Below are 14,429 nucleotides of genomic sequence, written 5' to 3'. Positions count from 1 at the left end.
ATCTTGTATCGTCTGCCAGGTCTATTTCTATGTATGATCAGATATGACTATGACGAAAGAACGTGCTCTATCTTGAGTGATCGAGTGAGTGATGTTTGTTGATAGAGATCAATCAGAGCTAGTGGGGTAAAACTGATTATGACACGTTCGTCGATTTGTATCGATATCGAAGCTAACGTTCTACGACGAAGATTGGATCTGATCTGTTTGGATGTTCACCTGTGATACTAATCACAGCGTTGGGCTTGTGCTGTTTTATGCGTTGTGTAATCTAGATTGTACGTATGGTCGAGCGAGAGAAAGAGATGAGGGAGAAGGGATCATATCGTGAATGCGCGAGTCATTTCAGATCATCTATCAATCTCATATCAGATATCTCACATGATCGTAATACGATTAGAACTATGACATATTCATACTCGATACCACAGTCATATATATGTATCATCAAAGAAAAAGAGGGTATATACACATTTCGTATGCTATGACAATTGCTATACCAATTAAAACCATATATGTATATCTAAATCTATACGTGTACTAGAATAAAAGTGGGAGAAAAGCCTTCTTGATCCGAAGCGAAACGAAATGAGACGAAATGTCTTAGGCAACAGGTTTAACGGCATAAGTTCTTCTGTACAACTCATCAACACCTTCCAAGTAATAAGCACCTGGCCAGATGTTGTCGATCGATCCTTGGGGTGAGTATTTGACAGCGTTGTGGTTTTCTTCTCGGAGCTGTGTACGGTGTAAGAAATCAGGACTCGTCAGCAATGTCACCAGGATTCTAGTAGTCAGCCAAGTGTTCACCAAACTCACCTTCAACGCAGTAACGTATTCTTCACAAGGTCTAACATCCATAGAAGCCAATCTCTCCTTCAACTGTAATTTATCGGCAATCTCTTTGGTGGATCCGACAACTCTCAAAGCGTAGAACGAAGCGGCACAACCTGAACCGAAAGCGTACATTCCAATTCGTTTACCGGTCTATAATCGATCATGAATCGTATTAGCTTTTGTTTAAGAATCTGAAGACATCATGTATGGACACGTGACTCACCTCTAATCCCTCGGGAGCACTGGCAAGAACACTAGCAAGAGCACCGTATAGAGAGGCAGTGTACATGTTACCACATCTAGCCACGCAGTCTGAGCCTGGTACGACAGCAGATTTGTAGTGTTCCGATGCGATACCGACGAAAGTCTTCTCGACCACTTTATCCGTGTATGTCTTGGTCTTCTCGACGGAGATAGTCTCGGGCACGTCCGCGAATTTGGGTGATGAAGGGTTTCGGATGTAGTCCTATATAAGAGATTCAAACAAATTAGTCTGAATGTCAAACTCTGGTTTGCGATGGAATGGGGCTTACATTGTAGAACATACGAGCGTGTCCTTTCTGGACGAGTTTACCATAGGGACTGATTAAAGAAAATCAAGCTCAGTCTCATTGCACAAATTCGCAAAAAGCCATATACCGTGTAATGGCTGTAATACCACTCACCTGTGTAAACAGACATAATCAAACTGTTCAATTCCTTGGTCTTCCTTGCTCTCACCACCATTCTGAGCATGGCCATTGACACCATTGGTAGCATCTCCATTTATACCGTTGACAAAAGTTTTGGCGGCACCGGCGATGTCTGATACAGCGGCTGATACAGAGGCGAGGGAGAGTTTCTTGGCTGCTCTAGCTCGTGATTTCTGGGCTTTTTCGAGGTATGTAGAGTAGGCGGCGTCAAGGGCACCGAGGTAGGCGGCGATGGTCCATGGTCCGTCGACGGTGGGCTATAATGGGACAACAAAGATCAGCGAGGTAAGCTGAGTGTGTAGGAATAGGTTCACTCACGTATTCAGCTGAAAGATCAGGTTTGTAGAAATCCCAAGTGTTGGCGATGTGGGTACCGTGGACGGCTAAGTGATGATGGGATATTAGCAGACCATCAGATAGATTAATAGAAGTATTTGAAAGATAAAATAGCCACGATCGACAGGAATGTTTATTAACGCTAGATTAACTCACGCTCAATCACCAACGGAGCATTAGGTCCAATCAACATCGCACAAGCACCCATACCACCAACAGGTCTAGCTGAACCTTCCTTGTAAATGGCAATATCACCACACATGACAATCGCGTTCCTTCCATCCCAAGATTCAGATTGGATCCAGTTGATGACGTTGAACAAGGCGGCAGTAGATCCATAACAGGCGTTCTTGGAGTCGATACCTTCGATATCGGTATTTCCAGATGGGGCAAAGAGGTTCATAAGAATTGTCTTGGTAGCTTTGGATTTATCGATGAGGGTTTCGGTACCGACGTCTAGTCGACCGATGGAGAGGGGATCGACGTTGTATTTCTTAAGAAGGGATGATACGACTGGGTGCAGTAGACAAACATAAGGTCAATATGGTATACTTTGATCATAGGATATAGCGATGACTTACCTGTAAGAGCGACAGAGTTGATATCCTCCCTATAGTCCATGACACATGATCAGTACATGCCAATGAGATATCCATATCCCAAGCACGGAACACTCACTTGTCATCGGTGAAAGCCATGTACTTTTGACCCAACCCAATGGTATATTTCCCTTTGGATACACCGTCAAAGTCCTCGAGAGCATCTTCAGAGATACACTGTGGGTGTGATATCATATACATCAGCAGGTTGAGTACGATTGTCGAGTAGCACCAAAAGCATAGCAACCACTCACTCTCTTAGGGAAGTACATCTCCAAACCGAGGATACCGACGTTGGTAGGTCTAGCTGGGATATCGAATTCTGACATTGTGTGTGATTCTTAACGAGTGTGTAGGTGTACTAGAGCAGTGGCAGGTAGGGAGTATGCTATTGATATGAATGTGTGTATGTATAGATGATATGCAAGATGAAGTGAAGTGATATGATATGATACGATACGATGTATTTTTGGGGTTATTCTTGTTTTTTTTTTCTCCTAGAATACCAGTTGTCAACAGAATTCAGGAAATAGAGCAAGAGCAATGAAATGTCGTCCCATCTCTCTTCTCGACGCGCATGGACCTCGTTATTGTCTGACACTAAGTGCATCTATTTACGTAATACACACACGCGACATCGGTACCTGATTCCCATTGTTAGGTATCGGGTATTGGGTGTTGGGTGTTGGGTGTTGGGTATACGACAGGGACTCAGTATATATACAGTAGCATGCACAGTACAAATACAACGGCAGCTCTGATACGAGATCAAACTATACACCCTATGTGATACCTCTCCTACCTGTCCTTACTCCTCACATACCCTTCCCAAGCACCCACCTCCCTCCTCCCTTCCATACTATCCCTGTATCCCCATGCGTATCCCCTCGCTTTGCCTCCAAGACCAGGTGGTGGTGCCCAGAACCTGGCTTGGACGGTGGGTCTCTTGCGCTTGCCTCGTCTAGTAGTTTTCTTGGTGGATGTACTCGACCCGATGTTGTGCGACGTATCCTTGAGATTTACCACAGGGATTGAAGATGATTTCGATTGAGTCTCGTCTTTATATGTGATACTCAACCTGGAATGTCGAGATACAGTACCGACAAATATCGGAGGTAGGCCCGTACCACTGTCATCCACCGTGAATGTTTTTAGAGGTACAGAAGCACAACTTGAATTACCACGAGATGAGGAAGGTTGAGTGAGATGTTCAACCTCGATAGCAGATTCTGTTGCTATACGATGCACCTTCGTGCTGGTCTCAGCAGGCAGAGGGAGATATCTCGGGTTACTAGATATACCAATTCGAGCTCAGCAAACGATATATTCACCCTCACTCAGAGATTGCACTCACATGATAGACGAATAATCCTCCTCGCTGGGTATAATCGATACATCCTGTAGAGGACAAGCAGAGAACAATTTGAATTTTACTATGTTGACGGTATCAGCCCCCTTTGTATCTTTCAATTATGTCACTCAACGAGGAGGGTAGCTTACCTACAACAGCTCCCTCATCCTTTTTTTCATTCCTGCCATCCAATTTGGCTTGAACCTCTGATTCAGCTTCAGCTTCAGCCTTGGCTAGCCTCTCTCGTTCTTTCCGCCTCTTCTTCTTCGCATTCTGCTTCTCCGCTTTGGTCATGGGTCGAGTGACTCCATTCTCCACCACATCCTTATCGTCATCTTCATCGTGAGGTATGCTCGCGGGTTGAGCTGGTGGAGGAGGTAGAGACGAAGGAGGGAAAAGAGAACTCATGAGCTGTTGATACGTCTCTACATCTTCCGGTATGGGAGTGATTGGTCTGTCCGACTGCTCCTCAGCATCCTCAGAGAGGGCAGAGGAAGGTGTATGTGACGAAGGTGAGCTCATGATAGGCTGATGCTGATGTGGTGGAAGAACGAAGAAATCCAAAATTTATGTGTCTGTATGAGTCCGGTTATATGGATCAATTCATCAGCCGGGTCACACCATCATCAAACATCATCATCGTTCTAGGATTGAACCCATTCCCATCTGTTTATCTCCTCGTTCTCATCCAATCCTATCTCGCAGACTTCCATTCGCTTGCAGTGATAAGAACTATAAGTAAGCCTGAGTGTCGGCGTTGAAGACAAATCACCATGGGAGATTCAGCAATCCACGCGTTGGCAGGATCAGTGGGAGGATGCGTCTCTATGGTGAGTGGTACTCTCCAATACTGGTCAAGTGGAGTCGTGCTGATGGCTACATGTGGGATAATATAGGCGCTGACATAGTATGTGACAAAGTACAAAGGGCCTCTATGATGATATTCGCTGATGTATAATCCTATCGACAGTCCCCTCGTCAATCTGTCGACTAGAGCAGCAGTCCAAACCAAGAAAGAGGATCTGGTGAGTGATCATGAGCTGTCTTGAGATTGGCTGTCATCACACAAGTATCAATCTGAGCTGACCTATCTGTCATCGATCACTGTAGACCCTTATCCAAGCAATCAAGAAGACCATCGAGAAAGAGGGACTATCAGGCTTATACTCTGGCTTATCAAGTTCCTTAGCTGGGATAGCTATAACCAATGGGGTTTACTACGCTTTCTGTCAGTCTCATAATCTTCCCCGACTCCTAAGCCAATACTGCTCACATGAGCTCGACTAACTTTGGACTTTATAATGACTATAGATGAAGAGACTCGATCAGTCTTACTTCGACGAAGATCCGCAACATCCCACTCTACAAGTGCCCTTAGTACTGGCGAAGGTATCATCGCGGGATTGATTGCTGGTAAGTCGGATAGCTACGGATTATCACCTTTTGTCTTCTCCATACCATCTGAATGCAATCATTTTATACTTGTGCATTAGACACGATCGTACTTTCTGTATAGCAAGTGTCATCATCACCTGCACAAAGCTGATGAGAATCTATCACCACTTGCAGGTTCAATCACAACGGTAGCTACCAACCCCATTTGGACAATCCAAACCAAACAATCCACCCAATCAGTCATCGAGACGAAAGAAGGAGAGACCAAAAAAGTCAAACCGGGAGCTTTGGAAGCTGCTAATGAGATTTACGAGAAAGATGGCCTGAAAGGTTTTTGGAGGGGGATCGGTCCGGCTTTGATCTTGGTGATTAATCCTGTGATTCAAGTGAGTTGTTTAATCCTCCATTGTCATTATGTGAAACATTGGCTCTCTCAGATGCTGACCAAATCACCGATCTATGCATTGATAGTATACCACTTTCGAGCGACTCGTCTCTCTTCTTTTGACCTATCGTCTCTCAAGACAAGGAACAACCTCGACGACAAGTCAGAAAGCTCTTGGTAGAAGCTCATTGAGCGACTGGGATCTGTTTATCCTGGGTGCGGCAAGTAAATTGGTAGCTACTGGCGGTACCTATCCTTATGTGAGTGGTGAATTCCGCTTCGAAGTGGTGTTGGTGATGAATTAAGACTGATCTGGCTGTATATACGTGTAGATCGTGGTCAAATCGAGACTTGTGAGTATATTTCTTCATGTCATCATTATAGTAGTAATCACGAAGCTAACTAATTCTGTCGGTGGTCGTATGACTCCATCATGTAGCAAGCGGCTACTCATAAATACAAGTCATCTCTTAAAGCTGTACTTCACATCTTGGAGAAAGAGGGTTTATCAGGTTAGTCAACCTCATACAACTTACTCCGTCAATCCTCACACACGGCCAAATTATACTCACCTAATATTCGAATAATTAGGCCTCTACGCTGGACTCGGTCCGAAGCTCCTCCAATCGGTACTCACAGCTGCTTTCATGTTTGTCGCTCAGCGAAGGATCTACGAGTTCGTCAAAGGGGTGAGTGGACCTATCACATGATTGTTACATATAGCCGAGAAACAAACGGCTAATGGGAAAATACAATCAAGCTCGTCAACGTCGCAGCTCAACGAAAGCTCGCTGCAGCTTAGGCCAGAATCCTTGAGGAGGAACTTTGTGCATTTCGGAAATGAGAGCGTATTTATTTTCCTCACGAATTAGTTTTGTATCTTTGTTAGTATGGTCATGTCAAAGTTCTTCGATGATCAAACATACCTACGAGATATACTCCTGCTGTACATCCCCCATGAGACCAACGCCAGCCGTGGTCAAGTTTGACTTCAGTGTGCACTCACTGCTAGCACTATATTTTACAACAATAAGTCATGCATGTACAGTCAACAGACGGAAAGAATCTAGATGCGGTCGGAAGGAATACGAACGGGAATGATGGGATTGACGTGTGGTATCATGGACTGAAAGAGAGAATAATCAGCTGAGCGCAAATAATGAAAAATAGTGGACGAAGTTGGGCATCATTTTATGACCTGTAAAGTCGGATAAAGGTAGGAGTTGAGATATAAACATACCTTTCTATAAACAATTTGGTTAGTTTCCACCATTGTCCCCTCATCACTGCTCTTTCTGGCTTTGATTCTGTTTGGCCGATTCCACGATCCTACTTCCGGCCTCTTTGAACTTCTCAGGAGCTACAGTTTTAGTCAAATCCTCCAATTTGAGATGTAACGCGTCCAACAATTGTCTTTTCTCTTGATGGTATTCTTCCAATTGGCGGGCTTGTTCAGCTTTCAGCCTATTCATAGTATGCCAAACAAAGGTCAGTGACATGACTGTTACACTTTACCACTATTCGGGCAAATTGACATTTTAAAGAAAGGAGATTGATAGCTCACCTCTCAAAATCATCACTTAACACATGATGCCAAGGAAATAACACTGTCGTCTGGAACAAGAGCGCAGAAGTAGCTACGATGAAGTTAACGTATGGCAAGGCTCGAGGGATCATCGTTGGGGTCGAGAGTAGTTATTATACAAAGTGAGTAGGTCTAGTTGTATATGAGCGAGGGATACAGTCGAAAAACACGGTGGCAAATCAAAAGAGAAAGAAAGAGTAGATGTATAAAATTGAATTGATGCATGATACTCGTCCATCTATCTACTATCTATATATAACACTATGATCCTACAACCCGGGGAGCGACAATAACAATGACAAAAGAGTGAGAGTAAAATACAAATTGATCACTTCATCTCTACAAATTCATCCGTCCACTTTGTCACCTGTTAATCCGAAAAATACAAATAATCCACCCAGTCGAATTCGGAAATTTGTATTTCTTGTAACCTTCGGGTCAGGGTAAAAGACACGCCGGTTACATACGTACACTAACATGGATATGCAGCTACAATTACAAATGAGCGATGCATGCACACGAGCAGGTCGATTTATTCGAAAATACTCCCACTTTACACCTACACCCAATGACTGTATGTCATGATAGTGTCCGAAGATCGTCGTGCAGGCGAGTCGCTCCGTACAATGGAGCACAAATAATCCGTTCGGACACTTCTTTTCATTGGGCGATCGATGCATTTCGTTCATGGCCAGAGCTGTTCGGAGACAAACTCGAAGTGAGGAAAGAAGTTATTGGGGCAGTTCTGTCCTTCAAACTATGACCCTCACGAGTAGACGAGGAGTGGGATGTATACACATTGCGTTTAGTATTGTTCAAATGGATAGCAGATCGTATTGTATATCGTATTTATGCCACGACATATTACCTATTATATATTCATTCAGCTAGTAGACTTACGGTAAGAATATATATACCACTGGGATGGTCTTGCAGTCACAGCTCCCATTGTACCAATTGCTACATCATTTCATCCTCAGGGTTGACAGGTTCCGAACCGAAAGTCACCACTACTCGAGTAGTCTGCTTTTCATGGGAACATATTCATAATCAGATAACGGATAGAATGAAATGAAATGAAGTGGTGTACGCAAGTTCCTGGATAACTGTAACCACAGAGAGAAGCAAGAGGCGTACACCAGAGGATCCAGATGATCTCGGGGAAATAGGGAACACTCCAACATCGGGGAAAAGATATACATCTCATACCGCACCGGACTCACAATCCACCTGGTTCATCGTTTGCTAGACGAGGGGATAGCTGAAAGCTCCGTGAACTGCGCGACAACGTTATTCCTCACCCGTACTTGTACGTGGGAAAGAAACGAGGCGTTCCGACAAACAAAACTTAATCAGATTAGATGAAGATCTAAAATCGGCCGATAAGCAATTGAAGTTTAACGAATTAACCGAAATCTTTTGAACTCTCCTGTTTTTTTCAGGATCTACCAACCGTTAGGAGTCCTGCATTCCTATAGCTGGGGCACAGTACATCAGGGAGGATTTAAGATGAGAGAGCGACAAGTTTCGGAAATGGTAGGAAAACAGGAACTTCTTGGCAGGTACTGCCTGCACCACCACATTCTAATTTGGTGAGTCGCACTTAGAGAAGCTTGAAAAAATTCAAGAGGAGGAGGATCATCTGCCAGATTCGAGATAGAGAGTATCTTCGGGATGTGGTCTATGAACGGAGAGATCCTAAAAAAGAAGATCGTTACTCGGCCGACTGCATGATCCAAGAAAGGTATATAAACGATACAGAGACTAGTGTGGGTTTCGTGGATCCCTCTCCATACCATCGTCAAATCCAACAAACAACATGAACGTCAATAGAAGTCAAGAAGAGAATTCAGAAGATAATCACACTCCATCGTTACCTAAACTCACGCACGATGGAGCATCTACCCTCAGTGAGGAGTCTACGACTTTGCAAAAGAGAGGTATCGTAGCTTCAAGTCGAGTATTATCAGTCATCACTAGGAAAGACATCCATGTGGCCTACGCAGCGTGAGTTCTTTATCTGGACATCCGTTTTCACACAGTCACTCATTTATGCTGGTATCTGTAGATATACCCTCCTCGCCCTTGGTATAGCCTTTGCTCAATATACCCAATCTACATTTACCGCTTATGCTACAAGTGCTTTTAAGAGTCATTCCGAACTCGCTGCTGCAGGTGTGGTCTCGAGGGTGTTCTCCATGTGCGCTTACGCTTTGGTAAGTACATTTATCGTATGATCCCGTATCACAGCCACCACTGATCGAGAAACGTGATATAGATGCCTAAAATTACAGACAACATTGGTCGTATCTCTCCGAGCATTTTCATCACCATGATCACACTTACTGTAAGTTGTTATTACCGCAGACAACAGCTGACATGTTACAGCTTATCAGTTATGCAATGATGGCTGTGAGTTCTATATCTGATGGATATAATGTTGGTGTACATGGCATGATCTGATTGTGATTGATAGGGCTGTAAAAACGTACAAACCTATGTCGGGGCTAACGTATTCAGCGGTCTCGGTTCGACCTCATACGAAATTGCTATTCAAATTTACATTGCCGAAACTACTCCGATCGTCAGTAGAGCACTTTGGAACGTCGCTGCTGACTCCTTCAGTGAGTGATCAGCATGTAAGGTTGATTGTGGGGCTGACATCTCGCAGGTGCTATCGTAACGATGTATTCCGGTGCTGAGATCGGTGGACATATACTGGATAATTGGGGTACTGCCAGTGGATGGAGATGGGGTAAGTTTAGTCACATTTTGCCCGAAACCATTGCTGAGCTCGATCTATAGGTTACGGAATGTGGGCAAGTAAGTACTACTGCGAGCTAGCGATGTTGTTGGCGGATATTGATGTATCTTGTGTGTAGTCATCAACGCCGTGTTGGCAGTACCCTTCATTAGCATCCTTGTATCCTGGCAAGGACGAGTAAGGAAGAATCCAGCTGCGGAACCCCTACCACCTCGAACCAGCTTATACAATCAAATGTTCCACGAATACGATATCGTCGGTGTCTGTCTACTGGTAGCTAGTGTCGCTTTGATCTTGGTACCCCTTACTTTGGCTAAGGGTCTGGCTGCCAAATGGACAGATCAAAATATCGCTATGATCTGTGTAGGCTTCGGATTGTTATTACTATTCATCGGCTGGTAAGTTCATCACAGTCAGCCATACCATCTTCTCGAGCTACACTAAATTTGAGTTATGAGATAGGTCATTACCTAAACGATTCCGACCTTCGTGGCTCTTGACTCCCAAATTGCCACTCATCCCATGGTACACCTTGAAAGACCGAAGTGTATTAGCAATGTTCATCATCAACATGTGCGATTTCATGTCCTACGGATGTTTCACGACATATTTCCAGAGTTTCCAACAAGTTGCCGTAAGAGTATCCGCGGCCAAAGCTTCACAGATTGATAACACACTTCGAATCGTTTTCCAAGTGACGGCGATAGTCGTGGGATTGGTCATGCGATTCTGGACACCGATCTGCAGGAAAGTAGGCTTGGGAGAGAGAAGGTTCCATACCAAATGGCCGATCTGGGTTGGTATTCCCCTATGTGCGCTCGGTATCGGAATCGATATCAACTTTGTTCAGAACCCCAGAAGATCCAGTTCGATCGCTTCCTTCGTTGTAGCCAAAGCTATTTATGGTATCGGTCGAGGGGTGAGTGTTATCTTTATCTTGTCAGAAGCACAGCTGATATAGTTGTAGATGTTCCAAACTTCTTCGCAAGTTGCCATTCAAGCTGCGGTCAGACGAGGAGAATTGGCTATGGCAACTGGTATCTTCTACTTTGCCATGTCTCTTGGAGGTGCCATCGGTGTTGCCGTCGCTGGATCAGTATGGTCAGAGACTCTTCCCGACACACTCCGTAACAACCTACCTGAAGCGTCCAAGAACCTTGCTCAGACTATCTGTGAGTTTGCAGTCACAGTTCGGATAACTGAGCTGATATTTTGAGTTGGTAGACGGTAACATTGCTACGGCGATCAAGTATGATCCTGATTCAGAAATTGGTTTGGCCATTCTTAAGTCATACGTTCACACCATGAAAAGTAAGTTGAGAAGGACCAAAGACGGCAGTCGTTATGCTGACTCTTGTACAGTCCTTGCTATAGTCGCAACCTGCCTTCAAGTACCCATGCTAATTGGGATGTTCTTCGTCAAGGACATTGTATTGACCGAGGAAGAAGAAGTTGCCCATGCTGGAAAGAGGTTGGGTCTCGACAAGAAGAAGCGATCTGATCAGGACCGTATGCTCGAAAAGGGTGAAAGAGAGGAAGAGAAGATTAGTGCTTAGTTCACACTGGCTTAGAGTGATCGATAATGCCGAACGGGTCGGGAATGATGATGTTGAAGCATGAGTCATGAAAGGTGATCGAAAACATGTCTGGATCCGCCTCGTTGATTGCTCTGATGATATGGTGCAATTCGATTGACCCGATGGTCGCATTGCTGGACATGATGTCCAAACCAGGCTGAGCTGCGATCTCGCGCCCATACGTCACTGTGCTCGCCATGCGAGCGTGCGATCCAGCTTGATTAGTTGACGCAGTTATTCCAGAACATATTGACATGTCGCCTGATGAATGTTAAGCCAACTTCTCAAATCCCGGTAATCAAGACCCGGGCTTGTTGGCTCATCATCCTGAGACATCCTCTCGATTGCATCTTCCTATCTTTTCATACCATGCATCCCTCGCTATCATCGATACTTATACATATAAGCACTTCCCCTCCTACAAGCTACAATGTCTCCTTCATCCTCTCACCTCGCCTCTCTCCATCTGGTACTGTATCAGATCCCCTTCCTTGATCCCGCCTTTGAAAGACTTGAAGTTGACCTTCTAAAAACATAAAATAGAAAAATACCGTCGCTGGTCGACTTGAATACTAGTATCAATCCGACATCACACCATGCCTGCTTCTAATCGATGGATCAAAACGACTTTGACGGTACTCACGGCCACACTTTTGGTCGCTGATGCAGCGCCGCTACCTCAGTCTTCTGACATGGGCAGTAGTTCATTGCAGGACTACGACACGCCATCTGGTTCAAGCTCGATGGCTTCTTCGTCGTACACACCGTCATATACAGATGAGAGTGATACTTATTCATCAGGGAGCATACCGCTGTACAGGGATGAAGATGATAATACATATCCAATAGCAGGATCGCAGTGGGAATCTGACGCGCAGTTCAGCGATCTCAGTTCATTCTCCATATCCAACTTTTCAGCTGGTTCACAGAACATAGAAGTATTGGCGGGATCTCCTTCACCACCTTTCCAGGATCAGAATGATATCTCGACACAATCAATATCGACCAGTAATTGGGATCCTTCGATAAACTCCCTGCGTGTGACATACCCTGCTGGATCGATGAACCCTGGCAACAATCCGAGGGGAGGATCGACCTTCTACGCTCATCCGATCAACATGCGAAGGGTACATAATGCGACATTGGAGTATAGTGTGTTCTTCCCAAGAGATTTCGATTTTGTAAAAGGCGGGAAATTACCAGGGCTGTATGGTGGTCATTCGGGGTGTGCTGGTGGTGTAGATGCGAGAGAGTGAATATGAACTCTTCTTCACATCCTGACCAAGCTGACCTTGCATAATGTGTATAGCTGTTTCAGTACCAGAATGATGTGGAGAGAGAACGGTCATGGTGAATTGTATCTGGTAAGTGCATGAATCTCCTCATAGCGATTCAAGCTGAATTCACCTCATTTCTCCTTCCGTTAGTACGCTCCCCGACACCGACAGACCCAGCGATTGTGTCGATCTCCACCATTCTCCGATTGTAGCACGCCATATGGTCTGAGTATAGGTCGAGGATCTTGGACTTTCGAAAGGGGCGCTTGGACAGACATCCGTCAGGATGTATGGCTCAATACACCGGGAAAGAACGACGGTGGTTTCAACATCTGGATCAACGGTAAACTTGTGGTTCACGCCGACGATGTCTTCTACCGTGATACTTCCGAAACATGCTTGGCTTCTATGGGCAACAGTGCTGCTTTATGGTCTGGAATGGCACCTTTCAAACGAGATACTCCGTCAGATGACACAGATACCTTCATCACCGAAGATTGGCTCTCGGTTACTGCCGATGCGGATGACCAGGGTTTAGCTATCAGATCCACTGAAGAACCTGTACAGGCGGTGAAGCAAGAAAATTCATTGGTTAGGATGGTGAAGAAATGGCTAGGGGTGAATGAGAAAGTCAAGAGAGCTCCATTTGATGATGGTCATTGGAAAGGTATCAACGGATACCCTGGTGATCCTGGATATAATGGTGGCAGTCCTCAATCGATCATGACTGGTACACCAGGCGATGTTTACACATACCAATTCACTGAAGTCGTTACTTTCCCCACTGCCTTAGCGACTGCCACCGTCACTGAGACAATAACTGTCACGGCAGCTCCTGAAGATCCACCTGCCGATGATCCTCCAGCCGAGAAGAGGAATATCAAACGTCAAGAGGTACCCGAACCTATGATCACCGAATTCATTCCTACCTATACTGCCGGGGACCTCCCAGCGCCGACTGACCCTGTCACGGATTATGTCCCTCTCGATGCTCTTACAGCTGCTGATCCAGAAGCTACCGATGTCGCTGCGTTGAAAGCACCAGCAAAGAAGCCCGTGAAGGCACCTCCCCCCAAGCCTAAGGTGCCAGTAAAGTCCGCACCTCCCAAGCCGCCCGTCAAGCCGATGGTTCCCCCTAAACCTGTACCTCCGCCTGCTAAACCTACTCCAAAGCCCGCTCCAAAACCTGTCGTACCACCACCGAAGGCTCCCGCACCCAAAGCTCCAGCAGCCAAACCTGCACCACCACCACCGCCCCCTCCCCCTCCTGCCCCCAAGCCACCTGCTCCTAAAGCTCCTGCCCCTGTACCCCCACCCCCTCCACCACCCCCACCTCCCACTCCTAAATCCCCGACACCTCCTCCTCCACCCCCATCTCCCAAAGCTCCAGGTATCTTGCTCCCCGTTCCACATGTCGAATCGATAACACGACCCCATCGACACATCGACAACGTAGCTTGTGAACGTGGATTTGTAGGTCTGTTCTTCTCGACGTTCTTCGGAGGTCATACAGAAACATGGGCTTCACCAAAGGAACAGAACACGTACTTCCGTAATTTCCGAATTCGAATCAACTCATAATCAACCTAAGTATACTTGCTATTTCTCTTTGTTATCTTGAAGTCTCTGCG

The 14,429-nt window shown here is 45.5% G+C and overlaps 6 protein-coding genes across 6 annotated transcripts; 3 read left to right on the top strand and 3 right to left on the bottom strand.

Annotated features, from left to right (window-relative positions):
* Positions 1-603: 603 nt before the first annotated feature.
* Positions 604-2,793, bottom strand: V865_007875 (hydroxymethylglutaryl-CoA synthase; the record flags this gene model as incomplete). Its single annotated transcript, XM_066231617.1, has 10 exons — positions 604-738; positions 820-987; positions 1,061-1,303; positions 1,371-1,419; positions 1,503-1,786; positions 1,848-1,912; positions 2,022-2,378; positions 2,447-2,475; positions 2,544-2,641; positions 2,719-2,793. 10 exons carry the CDS (start codon positions 2,791-2,793, stop codon positions 604-606), a joined length of 1,503 nt encoding a protein of 500 aa, XP_066087714.1.
* Positions 2,794-3,262: 469 nt separating this feature from the next.
* Positions 3,263-4,337, bottom strand: V865_007874 (uncharacterized protein; the record flags this gene model as incomplete). Its single annotated transcript, XM_066231616.1, has 3 exons — positions 3,263-3,755; positions 3,819-3,897; positions 3,965-4,337. 3 exons carry the CDS (start codon positions 4,335-4,337, stop codon positions 3,263-3,265), a joined length of 945 nt encoding a protein of 314 aa, XP_066087713.1.
* Positions 4,338-4,588: 251 nt separating this feature from the next.
* V865_007873 (uncharacterized protein) lies at positions 4,589-6,397 on the top strand (the record flags this gene model as incomplete). Its single annotated transcript, XM_066231615.1, has 11 exons — positions 4,589-4,645; positions 4,712-4,722; positions 4,786-4,840; positions 4,926-5,043; positions 5,127-5,228; positions 5,385-5,596; positions 5,682-5,855; positions 5,928-5,948; positions 6,035-6,107; positions 6,187-6,284; positions 6,356-6,397. The coding sequence occupies 11 exons, from the start codon at positions 4,589-4,591 to the stop codon at positions 6,395-6,397; spliced, it is 963 nt and encodes a 320-aa protein (XP_066087712.1).
* A 481-nt stretch (positions 6,398-6,878) lies between these two features.
* Positions 6,879-7,272, bottom strand: V865_007872 (uncharacterized protein; the record flags this gene model as incomplete). The annotated part of the gene is made up of 2 exons (XM_066231614.1): positions 6,879-7,059; positions 7,160-7,272. 2 exons carry the CDS (start codon positions 7,270-7,272, stop codon positions 6,879-6,881), a joined length of 294 nt encoding a protein of 97 aa, XP_066087711.1.
* Positions 7,273-8,999: 1,727 nt separating this feature from the next.
* Positions 9,000-11,500, top strand: V865_007871 (uncharacterized protein; the record flags this gene model as incomplete). The annotated part of the gene is made up of 12 exons (XM_066231613.1): positions 9,000-9,187; positions 9,249-9,396; positions 9,459-9,486; positions 9,555-9,592; positions 9,657-9,804; positions 9,852-9,935; positions 9,986-10,003; positions 10,063-10,342; positions 10,407-10,863; positions 10,912-11,116; positions 11,169-11,255; positions 11,307-11,500. 12 exons carry the CDS (start codon positions 9,000-9,002, stop codon positions 11,498-11,500), a joined length of 1,875 nt encoding a protein of 624 aa, XP_066087710.1.
* Positions 11,501-12,117: 617 nt separating this feature from the next.
* On the top strand, positions 12,118-14,379 carry V865_007870 (uncharacterized protein; the record flags this gene model as incomplete). The annotated part of the gene is made up of 3 exons (XM_066231612.1): positions 12,118-12,773; positions 12,831-12,885; positions 12,949-14,379. The coding sequence occupies 3 exons, from the start codon at positions 12,118-12,120 to the stop codon at positions 14,377-14,379; spliced, it is 2,142 nt and encodes a 713-aa protein (XP_066087709.1).
* Positions 14,380-14,429: the final 50 nt, after the last annotated feature.

The sequence above is a fragment of the Kwoniella europaea genome, chromosome 3 (assembly GCF_036810445.1).
Source record: "Kwoniella europaea PYCC6329 chromosome 3, complete sequence".
Lineage (NCBI taxonomy): Eukaryota > Fungi > Basidiomycota > Tremellomycetes > Tremellales > Cryptococcaceae > Kwoniella > Kwoniella europaea.
This window is presented reverse-complemented; position numbering and strand designations above follow the sequence as displayed.